Genomic DNA, 14,235 nt, shown 5'->3' with positions numbered 1-14,235 from the left:
GATTGATACCTGGAATGAGTGGGTTGTCTTATGAGGAAAAGTTGGAAAGAGTGGGCTTGTTTCCACTGAAGCTTAGAAGAGTGAGGGGTGAGTTGATTGAAGTTCACAAGATCCTGAATGGCCTTGACAAGGTGGATGTGGAAAGGATGTTTCCTCTTGTGGGTGAGTCCAGAACTAAGGGACACAGTTTTAAAATTAGGGGTCGCCCTTTTAGGATAGAGATGAGGAGAAATTCTTTCTCTCAGAGGGTTGTGTGACTTTGGAATTCTCTGCCTCAGAAGGCAGTGGAGGCAGGGTCATTGAATATTTTTAAGGCAGAGGTAGATAGGTTCAAAGGTTATTGGGGTTAGATGGGAATGTGGAAATTGAAACACAAGAAGATCAGCCATGTTTTTACTGAATGGCGCAGCAGGCTCGAGTGGCCGAACGGTCTACTCCTGTTCCTATTTCTTACGTTCTTATGCCCCACCAGGGGCTCTCATCTCCTCTAATTTATTGATTTTAAAAAAAATATTGTTTTTTTGTTTTACTAAAAGAGTATAAATAGGGGATGGCTGGGACACTGGGTTGTGTGGGAGGAGAGCTGTGAAACTGAACAAGTCAATAAACTCTCTCAATAATGTAAAGCTCTGTGTCTTGGTTTCAGCTTCACAAACCAGCTTGGATCCTATTAACACTAATCCCTGGCTATGCCAACTATGCTCATTTCGGAGGAAATTCTGCACTTTTATTTCCCCCTGCATCACATCGCCACATGCTCAGAGTTAAGATGCAAAACTAGCAGGAACAGCAGCATGAAAGAAACATGACAATTTTCAGGTTTCACTGTAATCTTACTTTGCAGATAAAATAAAGGTGACTTTTGTGGAAGACCAGCATTTGATTTATTAAACTTGAAATATTACATTTTCATCCAAGTGTTCACTCATCTCTATGACGAGACCCTTTTCCAGGGGATTGATGGACTGGTGGCAGCCGGCATTGACAGAAAAATAGCTATTATCAAAATACTTCTCAACAGTTATTCTATATTTCAAATTTCACAGAAGTGACAGCCCAAAGAGAGCATTACAGGATTTATCCACAATCCTGGATTGTTCTCCAACCAAATGGAGGTACGCGCTCACATGACTCCAAATAGTTAACAACATACAGACACAAGAACTATGACCCATTGAACGATGACATTTTGAAGTTTTTGGTAAAATGATATTCACAGTGGGAAGTCTGAGATGATGAGGATGATATTCACAGTGTTTGTTTCAATCTCACAATAAGAAAGCTGCAGGTAAATCTGGAGCTGTGGAAGGGCGTTTTCTTAAAACAACTGAAGAGAAAGTATAAGAACTAATGGGATAGCGCTCAGACCACTTATTAGACACATAGTTCCTTTTGTATGCTTCACACAAATGCAACATTACAACAATGAGTACTATGAAACCAATTAGCTTCTATACGAAACTAATGGTCAGTTCAGTTTTATAGCATATTTATATAGGGGTAACAAAATGATCATTGCAGAATATTAACAGAGGAGGCCATCAGAAAAATTACTTTGCAAAACTAACCTTAGTAAGGCCAATATCCCAGCCTATATAAACTACATAGCAAAACAGTACAATAATTTCTATGGAAGTATTTATAAGCTACTTTCTCCACTGAGCTTCTGTCCTAAGCCAAGCAAAATGGAGTAGGCAAATGGGATGTAGGTAGTTCCATAACTTCAGAGGCCTACGGAATTCTGTGACATTTTCCTATTGTTAAGCCAGACAGAATGGCAGCTACTCCCAGTGAGTCAACACTTCTAATGGAGAAACTAGTATGGTTGGAAGACCATGTTAGACAAATAAAAAATTACTTCCTTTGGCAAAATGCATATGCTAAACCCTTGATAGCCTTACTGCTTACGTGGAATGTCTAAACTAAATTCTAAACCTCAAATAAATGAAACTATTTGAGGTAAGACGGCAAATACCAAATAATGACTTTTGGTCTAACTGAAAATAATTTGGATTTACTTACACAACAACTGCCACTGTGCTGTAAATACAATTTATTATCCGGAGTGTTTTGCTAAATCTCAAAGCTGCTGAAAATGCTGGCGCCCGTAAGTATAAAATGTGCCTCTATGAGGCAAGTTTTTGAACATTAAAACATAAACTCTGAACTTTGCCAGAAAACTAAATGGCCTGTGTGACATAAATCTTAAATTAATGTCTTAAGCAAATAATTCACTTTGAATGTTATCAAGATGTTTTAAATATAATTTATTAAAAATGGTGGTAACCTATCAATCTGAATTGTTGGAACATATATGGTTATCTGATATCGTTTTTCACCATTATTTTCTTGTTAGATCTCCAAAAGCAGTTAGCAATAAGCTCAGTACACATAGACAGTGTGCTCATTATTCCAATTATCATCAAATTGGCTAATGCCCTGAAGGATTTCAGATAATATTCTGATCCATCCATAACCAGCCTTTAAACATAGGCTTGACATTTGCAGAGCTCTCAGTCTGATGGACGATGATAACTGATGATGATGGTCAAGTACAGGAAATTCAGTTGTAATACTGGACTTCTTGGCATTGCATTCAAGTTGCCTCCTGAACTTCTACATCGAAAAAGTACTCTTAGCTGAAATGGGGGTGACATTTCATTTCTTCCATGTTATCAACACAACTGAGGCAATTGAACTAGGGCCACACATGTGCTATGGATTCATGCTTCTTTTCATGGACAGCAGCATGTCCAGTGATGTGCTATTGATTTTTCATCAACCATTCTGGTTTCAAAATCATTTTTCTTCAAAGTGTTCTTTTTTCAGATTTTTGTTTCTTTTACTATATAAAAAAAAAACGCCCTCACACAGAATACCTTTACTAATGACTGACACATGTTAAAGAACTCACAAAAATATTGTGCAAAATAGACTGGTAACCCATGGTTCTACCAGAAATCTACGCACATCTACATCAGTTCTGTAATTGTCTTTGTAACTGAAACCATATTTTCTTAATATGAAGTTCATCTAAATATATTTGCAGTATAAAACTGCTGATTATAGATGTTAAAGCAAGGAGGCAGAGTTCTGCCATGCATAACTTATAACGTTCACATTTATGACTGCATAGTTCCCTTTTATTTTCCAAAATGTCTGTAATGATTTGAACCCTGAAGTCAATATGGTGCAAAAAGAAATGGTGTATGTGTCGCCCTCAGAGGACCTGGAGTGGCTCTGAAGAAAGCTGGTCCAAGAAATGGTGTCTGGAAGAGTGTGGTCGGTCGTAGGGCGAGGTTTGGCATAGCGCAGACAGCAGCTGCTGTTAGAGGATTTGGTAAGAAACCAGTTGCCAATGGTTTTGTGAGATGCTTCTGAAAAGCCATCTTTGTCTGAAGAAAGAAAACAAATAAAAATGAGTAAGTTGTCCCAGCCATTCCTGCTAATACTGGAGCTAAATAAATGGTTCTCCTCAGCTTAGTCCTCTTCAAGACTCTCAACATACCACCTTCATTAATAAAATTTTTCAATACTGCTATTTATTGACTCAATATTGACTCAGGTATTTCACTGTTATCAATTGTACTTAGAACCACAGAAGATTTTTTTTGGACGCTATGGGAATCAAGGGATATGGGAAAGCAGAGTTAATGTGGAAAATCAGCCATGGTCTTACTGAATGGCTGGGCAGGCTCGAGGGGCTTTATGAGAATTCCTGTTTTTTTATGTTCTTTACAGCACAGAAGGAGGCCATTCAGCTCATTGCATCTGTACTGGCTCTTTACCACAGCATCCAAAACACTGTCCAGCTCTTTTTCCAGCTGCATCTTTTTCTATTTAAAATTACTTAACCGCTTTGCCTTCAGAAGGTATGGGCCAGAATTTTACGTCCATCGAGCGGGAGCGCGCGCGCCTGACCCGAACGGATGTGAAATAGGGCGAGATGATGTCAGGCGAGCATCCCGATGACATTGCGCACTCGCGCGATGTTTTGCTCGGCGGGCATGCGCGCAGTTGGAAGTGTGCCCACCGACAATTAAGTGGGCGATTAAGCCCGTTAATGATGTAAGTAAGAGCGATTTTACGTGGCCCTGTCCACATTTATGATTGGCGGACGGGCCATTCTCCCCGATGGCCTTTACATTTTTGCTCAAACCTCGATCCAGGACGGGATGAAATCTCTGTGGGGAAATAAAATAAAAAGATATCTGGGTACTGTTTTTTTTAATGAAGTTTGCTTTCAGGTGCTTGATTGTGCTGCATGGACATATTTTGCAGCAATTTTTGTCATTTCCTTTATTCTGTGGAGGTCTGCAGCTCCTTGGGACAGCTGTCTGCCTTCAGGGGGCTCACTGGAAGTGTTCACCTGCGCCCTCAGCTAGGTCAGCACCTGCCCTCTTCCTGCCCCTACCCCGTTAAATCACGGTCAGGGGCAGATCACGGCCGGAGGCCCATTTCTCGTCCACTTCCGGGCCCACCGATGGTACCCACCTGACGAACAAAAAATTCAGGCCGTGGTCGCTGCCTCAACTACTCCCTGTGGCAAAGTATTTTATGCTCTAAGAACTCTCTATGGAGCAATTTCCCCAATCTCTGCTCACTTTCCCAGTTCTAAATTGATAACCCTTTGTCACTAACATGCCAACCAGAGGCAATAGCTTTTCCCCACAAAAATAAAACAAAAGTTTCATAATTTTAAAAGTCTCCAGTTTTATTCTTCGTCTTCGACTCCCATGGAGTCTCCCCTCAAAGGCCATGTGAGTCTCTTTACCAGTATCACCCTGATGTTTGTTACTGTTGCAATAACACTGTATCTAGGTGAAGCCTACCTTTTACTATTGTAAAATAGCAAAATTTTAAAAAATGAGCCCCTCTTGTTACAAGCTTTACCTTTCTAGAGGGAAGTTGGTCAATGTTGTGTTGTTATGGGATATTAGTATTGGAAGTTCCAGATCAGGTACAATATATATTTTCATTTGCACTTTGTATTTGGTTGTTTTGAGCATACAAGTCAAAGAATAGTTATCATTGTTCTACATCCAGTGGCCTTCCATTGTACTTTTGAAGTGTAACTTTATTAAATGTGTGTGTGTAAATATTAACATGAAATACATGTTCCAGGGTGAAGCATAGATTTGTGCTGCAGTTTAGCTCATCCTCAATTCTAAGACTGTGTCAGGAGGGGAAACTTGGTAAAGTGAATGTATGCACATCATGAATAATGGCCCCTTCAACACAGATCACCTTCTAACAAGAGAATGAAGTCAGGCAATATTTGCCTATTCAGAGCTTAATTTTTAATTGCCATTCTGCAAAAGATATATTCTAAATAAAGCAATTAGTACCTCATGGGCATTGTTCACTACATTCATGTTAGTGTGTTGCGTTGTTTTAATATTACCAAATTTGTTTCTGCTTCTTTTCTCATATATTCCTATTTTAAATTACATTTTTTAAACATTTTTTGTTGTTGTTGCTTTGGTCTGTAGAATCTCAAAGTTTGATTTTAATAATCCATCACATGATGGCGACAATGACATAAACAGATTACTGCAACTAGGATCATTGTTAACCCAGGCTCACGGAGGTCTTCATGGGACAGATTATCATTCATAAGACAGTTTCTGGATCATAGCCCCCTTCACAGAATTACTTTAGAAGTATTGAAAGATATGGTACTTAAAAGTACAGGAATGCCAAGTAACAATTGAATGAAGTGTTGCTTAATTCTTCTTGCTTAGCACAGTTCTATTTAAACCATTTTTGTTGATCTCTCAGGATGATCATGTTTTCTTGTAAAACCAAATACATATGATAATGTCTTTGTTTGGTGCACTATTGTGATATAATAAACTTTCATGGACTGGGTTGCTTAGTGTATTAGACAGCATTCAGTCTGTGGAGAAGCCAGCCAAGTTGGAGAAATATGTTCAGAATGTGTTGGTGCCTCTATGAAAGAAGTAGTCAACATGGTTAATAAAACCGTGCAGTCATTACCCAATCCTCCAAAGATGTCAATAAACAAACTCGGACTAGAGTGCTCACCGCCAACACCGCAGTCTGTTGAAGCTTGGTATATGGACTGTACTTGGGCTTAGATGGCTTTCCTGTAAGCCTCTCCTTATGTCTTCTACTAGTCATATGCTGCATTGGAAATCAAGCAGACTTAAAAATAAACAGAGTGCTTGAAAGAAAGACTTTGTTCAGTCATTTTGGTGAAAGCACAATATTAACATGTATAACAACAGTATATTAAGTTAATATTGCTAGCCCTTTGTCTTCATGCAACTTTTATATAACATTTGCTTTTTGCCACAACTTTTAAATCTGTTAAAGAGATTTGCTGTAAAAGGGCAAGTCTCAAAATGACTTTTTCCACCAGACTTAATGGGAACAGCCTGGATTCTACAGTAGTAATGATGGCACAATTGTCAGCATTCACTGTCATTACTCCTCTGAAACTGACCGCAATTTCTGGAGTCCGCACATGCGCAGTCAAACGCGGAGATCCACAAGTTGCTGTTGGTGATTCTATGCTTCTCTAGAGGGTGCACTGTTCAGGTCTCCCCGAGACTGCAGCCAATGGGAAATCTATGAACTGATGAAAACTTCCACTCTAACACTGTTAGGCTTGCTGTAAAAACCCTTGAAAAAGTTACACTTTGTTGAAGAAGGTGTGACTGGGTTTTTAATGATGCAGTAAATTCATAATTATTGCTAAATACTCTCACTGGCCACAAAAAAGTAATTTTATATTTGTTGAATGGTGAATTTCTCCATTTTTATAAGAAATTACACATATTTTTAATTTTAAAAAAATGTTGTGATCTTTTAGCTTCTGCCTAAATCCCATTTGGTTGTCCCAACCATTCATTTCACTCTCTTCACCACTTAAAATTAAAAGTGAAGGGAGTAAAAGTGCTTTTGACTTCCTGATTTACTGTCTGTGAGAATACTTCAATGTAATTTGCTGCTTACCCTGCTTGATGACATCACTGTTGCTAGAGATCCACTTGCAGCAGATTTAAACTGCTGTGGGGAAAGGGGAAATTTTGTCTTATTCTTTGATGGGGCATGGGGGATGCTGGCTAGGCCAGCATTTTTATTGCCCTTGAAAAGGAGGTGGTGAGCTATCATCTTGAACTGCTGCAGTCCATGTGGTGTAGGGACACCTACAATGCTGTTAGGGAGAGAGTTCTGCACCACAGAGATAGCTAGATCTTTGTGGGTCGCTTTATTCGAGGTTAGTGAAAAGCTAATGTTCAGGACCAATATATTCATTGACAGAAGTGCGTAGGAGAAGCTGCAATTTCCTAAATTAAGGTATTGGTTATTGGCTGCCATGTGCACCCTCACTTTGTTCTGTAGTTTCTTTCAGCAGTTGTGACCAATGAAAAGCCACCTATTATTGTGTCTTGCCCAATCAGCATCAGCCAGTCAGTTTGCAACAGGAGATTCTCTGAATCCTTCAGTCTTTGGCAGCTTGTTTCCACCTCTCCACCTTACTCCTCACAAGATTTCTCTCTTAGAACTCCAGTTACTACAGGATTTAGTCTAGTTCAACAAGGAGATCTCTACAATGTTCCCTCTGTCTGCCTCTGTGGAGCTGAGAAATGCAGGCTATTTGAGTGCTTTTTCAAAATCCCCTGCTGTAAACCCCTTAGAAATCTCAGTTTCTCTTGGGTTTTACTCAGCATAGATGACATATAATTTATCTGGGACAGCCAGTCGGTGATGTTTGTCTTTTTGTAAGGCAGTTGCTTTAATCAGAAATCCTGCTTATGGATTTCTAGTGCCAGCATCTGGCCTACAGGTTCCAGATGAATGTCTATTGCATTTGTGTCGACCTTCTGGTCAGTTACATTTTTTTTTGTTCTTTCCCAGGATGTGAGGTGTCGCTGGTTAGGCCAGCACTTATTATCCATCTTTAATTGCCCTTCAGATTGCTGCTGAGTAGCCTTCTTGAACAGCTGCAGTTCATGTGGTGTAGGTTAGGAAGTGAGTTTCAGGATTTTGACCCAGCGACAGTGAAGTAACGGCAATATATTATCCAAGTCAGGATGGTGAATGGCTTGGAGGGGAACTCCCAGGTGGTGTCTGCTGCCCTTGTCCCTCTTGATGGTAGTGGACGTGGTTTTGGAAGGTGCTGCCTAAGGAGGCTTGGTGAGCTCCTGCAGTGCATCTTGTAAATGGTACAAACTGCAGTCAAAAGTGATGAAGTAATGAAGTCAAAAGTGGTTCTGATGGTTAACATTAGCTGTTTGATCTGTTGAATATTATGTAAGTCAATGGCCCAGGGAACAGACACGTCCAATTACTGCACTTGCTGACCCATTAAAATCAGATGATTGTGGGATGACATTAATATCCCATTGCTGCCAGCTTCCTATAGGGTGTGAGTCCTGTTGTGCTCTCAGGTGGTGTGTAGACTTCAGAGACAGGGCAGCAGCTGGAGCTGGAATGCAGGAGATTCAGTCGCCAGACTGAATGTATTCATTACTTCAGAATGAAATTCAGCAAGGTGACATTTGAAGATTTATCAGCTTTGCACAGTTGGAAGTGAAGCTTGGAAAGAACTTACATTTATATAGTGCCTTTTGTGACCTTGGGATGTCCCAAAGTGCTTCTACAGCCAAAGAGGAATTTTTTTGGGTGAGCAGTCGATGTGTCAGCCGTGGCTAAGTTGGTAGCACCTCTCACCTCTGAGTGACAAGGTTCTGGAGAGGAGGCGGTGGAGTCATGGTAATGTTACTCGGTTAGCAATCCAGAGGCCCAGGCTAATGCTCTGGGGACATGGGTTCAAATCCCACTACAGCAGCTGGTGGGATTTACATTCAATTAATAAAAATCTGGAATTAAAATATTGGTGACCATGAAAACATTGTTGATTGTTGTAAGAACCTGCCTGGTTCATTAATGCCCTTTAGGGAAGGAAATCTGCTGTCCTTACCTAGTCTAACCTACATGTGACTCCAGACCCACAGCAAGGTGGTTGACTCTTAACTGCCCTCTGAAATGGCCTAACAAGCTGCTCAGTTGTATCAAACTGCTACATATACCAATCCAATTAACTTTGCTAGGCCATCTATAACACCTGTGGAAATAATCTGGGGAAGGGTTTCCTATTCCTGTAGAAAGCACTAGAATGATGCCCACCATGGGACATTTCAATGTATGTTGTCTTTCCTTCATGGGTCAACATCCTGGAGCTCCCTATCCAACAGCGCAGTGGGAGTTCCTTCACCACATGGGCAGCTATTGTTCAAGAAGAAGGGCCCCCATCATCACCTCAAGGATGAGAAATAAATTCTGGCCTTGCTAGCATTACCCACATCCCAAGAATGATTTATTTTAAAAAAAATGATGCAAACTCAACCATCATTTCCCTTTTTTATTTCTTTCATGGAATGTGGGCATCAATGGTAAGGTTTGTTGCCCATCCCTAATTGTCATGGAACTGAGTGACTTGCTAGGCCATTTCAGAGGGCAATTAAGAGACCCCCACATTGCTGTGGGTCTGGATTCACATGAAGGCCAGATCAGGTAAGGATGGCAGATTTTCTTCCCTAAGGGACATTAGTGAACCAGATAGGTTTTTATGACAATCAATGATAGTTTCATGGTCACAATTACTGAAATAAGCTTTCAATTAATTAATTAATTGAATTTATCAATTAATTGAGTTTAAGTTTCACCAGCTGCCGTGGTTCGATTTGAACCCATGTCCTCAGAGCATTAGCCTCTGGATTACTAGTCCAAGTGACACTATTGCTACCACATCTCCTTTCTGTCAGTAAGTATCAAAATATCATGTGTAATAATAAAGCACACTGAACAATTTGTGTATTTGTGCTTGCTATCCCATAACTACTGCACATTGATTTTTCTTCCGCATGTGTTGGTTATACTTCAGTGGAAAGGACACCACAGCATCATAGTGCCACAGCCTCCTGGATGATAATCACTGAGAATAAAGCATAGAATCTTTGTCAGCACAGCATAACTTTCAGTGCATCATGTGTAAGATTGAAATCTCTGAAAGTATAGCAAACAAACAATTGGAGGGAGGGAATTCCAGACAATGTAACAAGGAACTGCCTTGGTAATTTATCAGCAAAGGTTTTTGCTTCATATAATGTGATTGCTGGTTATATGTCTCAGTAAAAGTTGACATTCCGAATTAGCAATCAGAATGATGATGAATTCCACTGCTGTCAGCTAACAATGGAAACTGAGGAAAACACAGCCCACCTTTAACTACTACAGAGATATGTTCCACTCCCTGGGTGAGGCTGGTAGTTTCAACTATTAAAGTAGAATTAGATGTAAGCACAGTCTGGAACTAGAGCTTGTGGTGTGTTATAGTTCACTCAGGGAGTCCAAGCTGTTGTGGCAACATACACTTCCTACATGCATGTTATAGTCTGGAGCTATGAGTAATGATGATGGAAGCTCCAATGTTCTTTCCAACATATGATCAGGAATCTCTCCTGCTCATTGGTATGTGTTGGAAGGATTTGTAGGCTGACACTCAACCTGTTTGGCAGCATTATGAACACACCTTCCTTAGCCACCAAGTCCTGGGGGAGATGGTAGGACTTGAACCTGGGGCTTCCAGCTCAGAAGCAGGGATGCTACCCACGTCACCATAGGACCTCAGCTTGAGCCTTGTACACTACATAAATAAATCCTCAAGCTGATATTTTAGCCCAATTTATTAAACACAGCTAATGTGTATACAAATTACCTCAACTCAAAAATGAACATATTCCTAAATATCTATAGCTTCAGGGTGAATATTTCCTGAAACCAGGTGTGTTTATTATAGTTGAAGGGTGTAGATGTTGAGGTAAACTAGTGTGTATATTTTTGTTGAAGATTTCAGGTATGCGCTGATGAGTCGCCCACTGCATATAATTTTGTTTGAACAGTGGTTTGCAAGCACATACTGTTAGATGTTGAAATGAGTTATTGAGATTGTCTGCATTCAGGATCTTATACAACTAAGATGTCCTGGCCATACAGGTTGCAACAAGGCAGTGTTGCTGGAATGAGTACTTTGGGGGAATAAGGAATAATATCGAAGAGTTACAGTTGTTGTCCTCTTTAAATAAATGATGACATACCATGGTCCATTATTATAAATTATTTACAGTAGCTTGAAATTTGATTGCATCTTTCCTGAAATAAAATATCCTGAGGAGCTTTTTGGAGCAGTTGGAGTATCTGAGCTGGAAGGGGGAGAGAAATGATGGGTAGTTACCAAAGGCAAGGTCAGAAAGTTAGTTTTGGAATAGGCTGTCATGGAGGTAACAAGAGTGAGGTGTCTAGGAAGAGAATTCCAGATGTAAGGGGTTGGTTGCTAACTCTGGTTGGGTGTATTCTTGGAGGTTCTGTCATGACACCTTTCAACCCCAGTGACCCTGCATTGTCAAGTAGCCTTTTCTCGCATTTCCAGTACTTTTTATAGATAATGAAAAAAAGTATTCATAGAATATGAAAAAAAAAATTTCGTTTAACGTTCTGAAGATTTTCCTCCTTGGTTATTTGCAGAAATGTTCTGGAGATTAACCTTAAATCTTTTAGGAAGCAAGCACGAGTGGAGTGCTTGGGGGAGGGGTGGCAGAAGCAGACATTCAGAGGAATAGAGGATGCATGTCCCATGTGTTGAATAAAATGGCTACTGCCCAAAAGCCTGCATTTACACAAACAGCGCATGCTGAGATGTAGGATTAAAATAGGCTGCAATTGGAAAAAAAAAAGCACTCACTGCACTAAAGCTGCTTGCTGAGAATTAAGTAAAGCATGTTGCATCTGCTTTCACGTGAGCATCGATTATAAGAACTTTACCTAGGGGCTGCTTTAGAAGCAGTGTTTACCCAATCAACTACTCATCCATATAAATCAGTCCTTAAGTAATGAGATTCTTTGGATGAATGCACAAAGTAAAATCTGAGACCTCAGCTTCTTAAGTCCCAGGAGAAATATTTCTAACTTTAACTCACCTGTTTGAGTTGTGTTTCAGAGTTGACATATATTTCACAGATGTTACAGTGAAAAGCCTTGCTCTGCAGGCCGATGCTCCCTTTGTTACCAATGCGTTTGGTTTTGTACAAAGTCCGTGGGAAGATTCTGAGTCTGCTTCTTCTGCTGTGACTGTTCTGCCCCTGGAGCATTGACTTATGCTTGGACCCTAACAAAAAGAACCAGATAATTATACTGTAACATATCAGAGTTAACATTGCCCTTTTTAATGACAGCAACACTGGCCACTAAGGTTTTATAAATATACAAGATCAAATAAAACCATTCGAATAGTCAGCCTCTTCAAATTCAATTAACAATGAGTGGACTGAAATAGCAGTTCAGTACTACAACTGCAGATTGTTCATGATTAGAATATAAATCTTTTTTTTTAGAACACACTGGAAGACATTGATACCTTGCTCTGATGCGATGTGTAATAATGGGCAGAATCATCCTGGATTGGCACTAAGTGCTGTAGCGATTGGGTAAAATGACGGTTTACCCACTGGCTGCAATGGCGGCTTTTCACGCCGTATCGCCCAAACCCAGCGCATTAATTATGCATTCCTGGGAAACACGCCATTTACATGGCGGACAGTTTCCGATTCCCCTGCCACACTGTCACCTTGCCACTTCATCACACCAGGCACCACATTTAAAGTTCAGCCGCGCTCAGTGTTTCCAGCCCAGGACAGCAGCAAAGAGGACATGGCCCCGAAATGCAAGAAGACCTGCAGCCCTCGGGAGCCTTTTGGATACCATGGAGGCTCGCTGTATGTCCTCTACCCCCACTCTGGCCGCAGGACAGACAGCTGCATTACCAATCCAGCTTGGTAGGCGATGGCAGTGGTGGTCAGTGCCAATGCTGCACAGAATAGGTTGGCCACCCAATGCAGATAGAGGATGAATGATCTCATCTGTGCAGCCAGGGTAAGGCAACCATCTCATCACTCTAAACTCTCACATTCACAAGCCCATCACACATTCACTGGCATCTCACTCACTGCCAGCTCAAGGGACATCACCACTCACTCTCTCACGCACACACCCTCACATGTCCATCTGGCCTCATCCCCTCTGGAGGCTGCCCCCTCAGCCCTCACCATCTTGAGGCCACTTGCACAGATCAACATGTGCCCCCACACACCCTGGGATACCCTCCTTCCCCAATACAGCCCTCGCCCTGCAGCCTCTTCCCTTGCCTGAGGCCACTTCTCCCCTTCCCCAAGCAAGCCCTAGCCCTGCAGCCATTGAAAAGCCACCTACATACGGCTGGTCTGGTAGGTAGAGACCTGCCCGTGAGCCCCCCTAAAAGTGATGTGGTGCTGTCTGTGAAGCCTGGCGCTGATGACTGCGAGTGCTGCCCGAAGCAAGGTAGGCAAACAAACCTTTGAAGTCTCGACTTCCTTGCAAGCCTGTTCCTGGGCCTGGCCAAGGTGGCCATCAACAGGCCCAAGCAGCGGTCAGTCAAGGGGGTCGTCCGGCCTGACTGTCTGCCCCTCTACCACGGCTATGTTCATGGCCAGGTGGCCTTGGAGAGGGAACACGTGGTGTCCACCGGTACACTAGACGCTTTCCGTGATCGGTGGGCACAGCAGGGGCTGGGGTACATCATCACCCCCGGGAATGATATTTTGGTTTAGTTAGCCAAGTTTCCTTTGACGTTTTTAGCTATTAGTTTATTTTGTTGATTTTTTGTTCGGTTTATTCAGAAGAGGATATAAAGAGGAATTGCTGGGACACTGGGTTGGTAGGTAGAAGGCAGACCATGTAATACTACATTCTGTGAATAAAGGCACTATCAAGAAAAGGATTTGTGTTTGGTTTCACATTTCACCATCTGGCTTGGAATCCATTTGTCAGTGGTGGTGGGGTATGAGGGGGCGGGGGGGTGGAGGGGGAGGGTTGTTGTGGGTCTGAGGGGGAGGGAGGATCTCCAGTTCGTCCACTCTAACTTCTGTGGAAACCTCAGATAAACGTATGATCAGGGTGCCAGCATTGGACAATTCCCAGTGGACAGGTCAATAGTTGCAAAAGTAACTCCAAGGGTAAATTGTTATATTTTTCCAGGACAGTGATTACAGAAACCAGAATAAATCAGTGATTGCATTTCTCTACATAACAACAATGATTGATTAGCTGTAAAGCACACTGGGACATCCTGAGATAATTTATTTGTTTTCCTTTCCACACTAGACAAACTAG

General features: G+C 41.4%; 1 protein-coding gene across 1 annotated transcript in view; it reads right to left on the bottom strand.

Annotated features, from left to right (window-relative positions):
• Positions 1 to 2,010: 2,010 nt before the first annotated feature.
• Positions 2,011 to 14,235, bottom strand: part of znf385c (zinc finger protein 385C) — a 212,168-nt gene continuing 199,943 nt past the window's right edge. Inside the window, exons 6-8 of the mRNA XM_078529267.1 lie at positions 12,009 to 12,196; positions 6,049 to 6,147; positions 2,011 to 3,395 (exon numbers count right to left, since the gene is read on the bottom strand). Coding sequence (XP_078385393.1) covers positions 3,183 to 3,395; positions 6,049 to 6,147; positions 12,009 to 12,196 — 500 coding nt within the window. The 3' untranslated portion in view covers positions 2,011 to 3,182. The remainder of the gene's footprint in view (positions 3,396 to 6,048; positions 6,148 to 12,008; positions 12,197 to 14,235) is intronic.

The sequence above is a fragment of the Cetorhinus maximus genome, chromosome 25 (assembly GCF_964194155.1).
Source record: "Cetorhinus maximus chromosome 25, sCetMax3.hap1.1, whole genome shotgun sequence".
In the NCBI taxonomy this organism is placed as follows: Eukaryota; Metazoa; Chordata; class Chondrichthyes; order Lamniformes; family Cetorhinidae; genus Cetorhinus; species Cetorhinus maximus.
The sequence above is the reverse complement of the archived record's forward strand: the minus strand, read 5'-3'. Positions and strand labels throughout refer to the sequence as shown.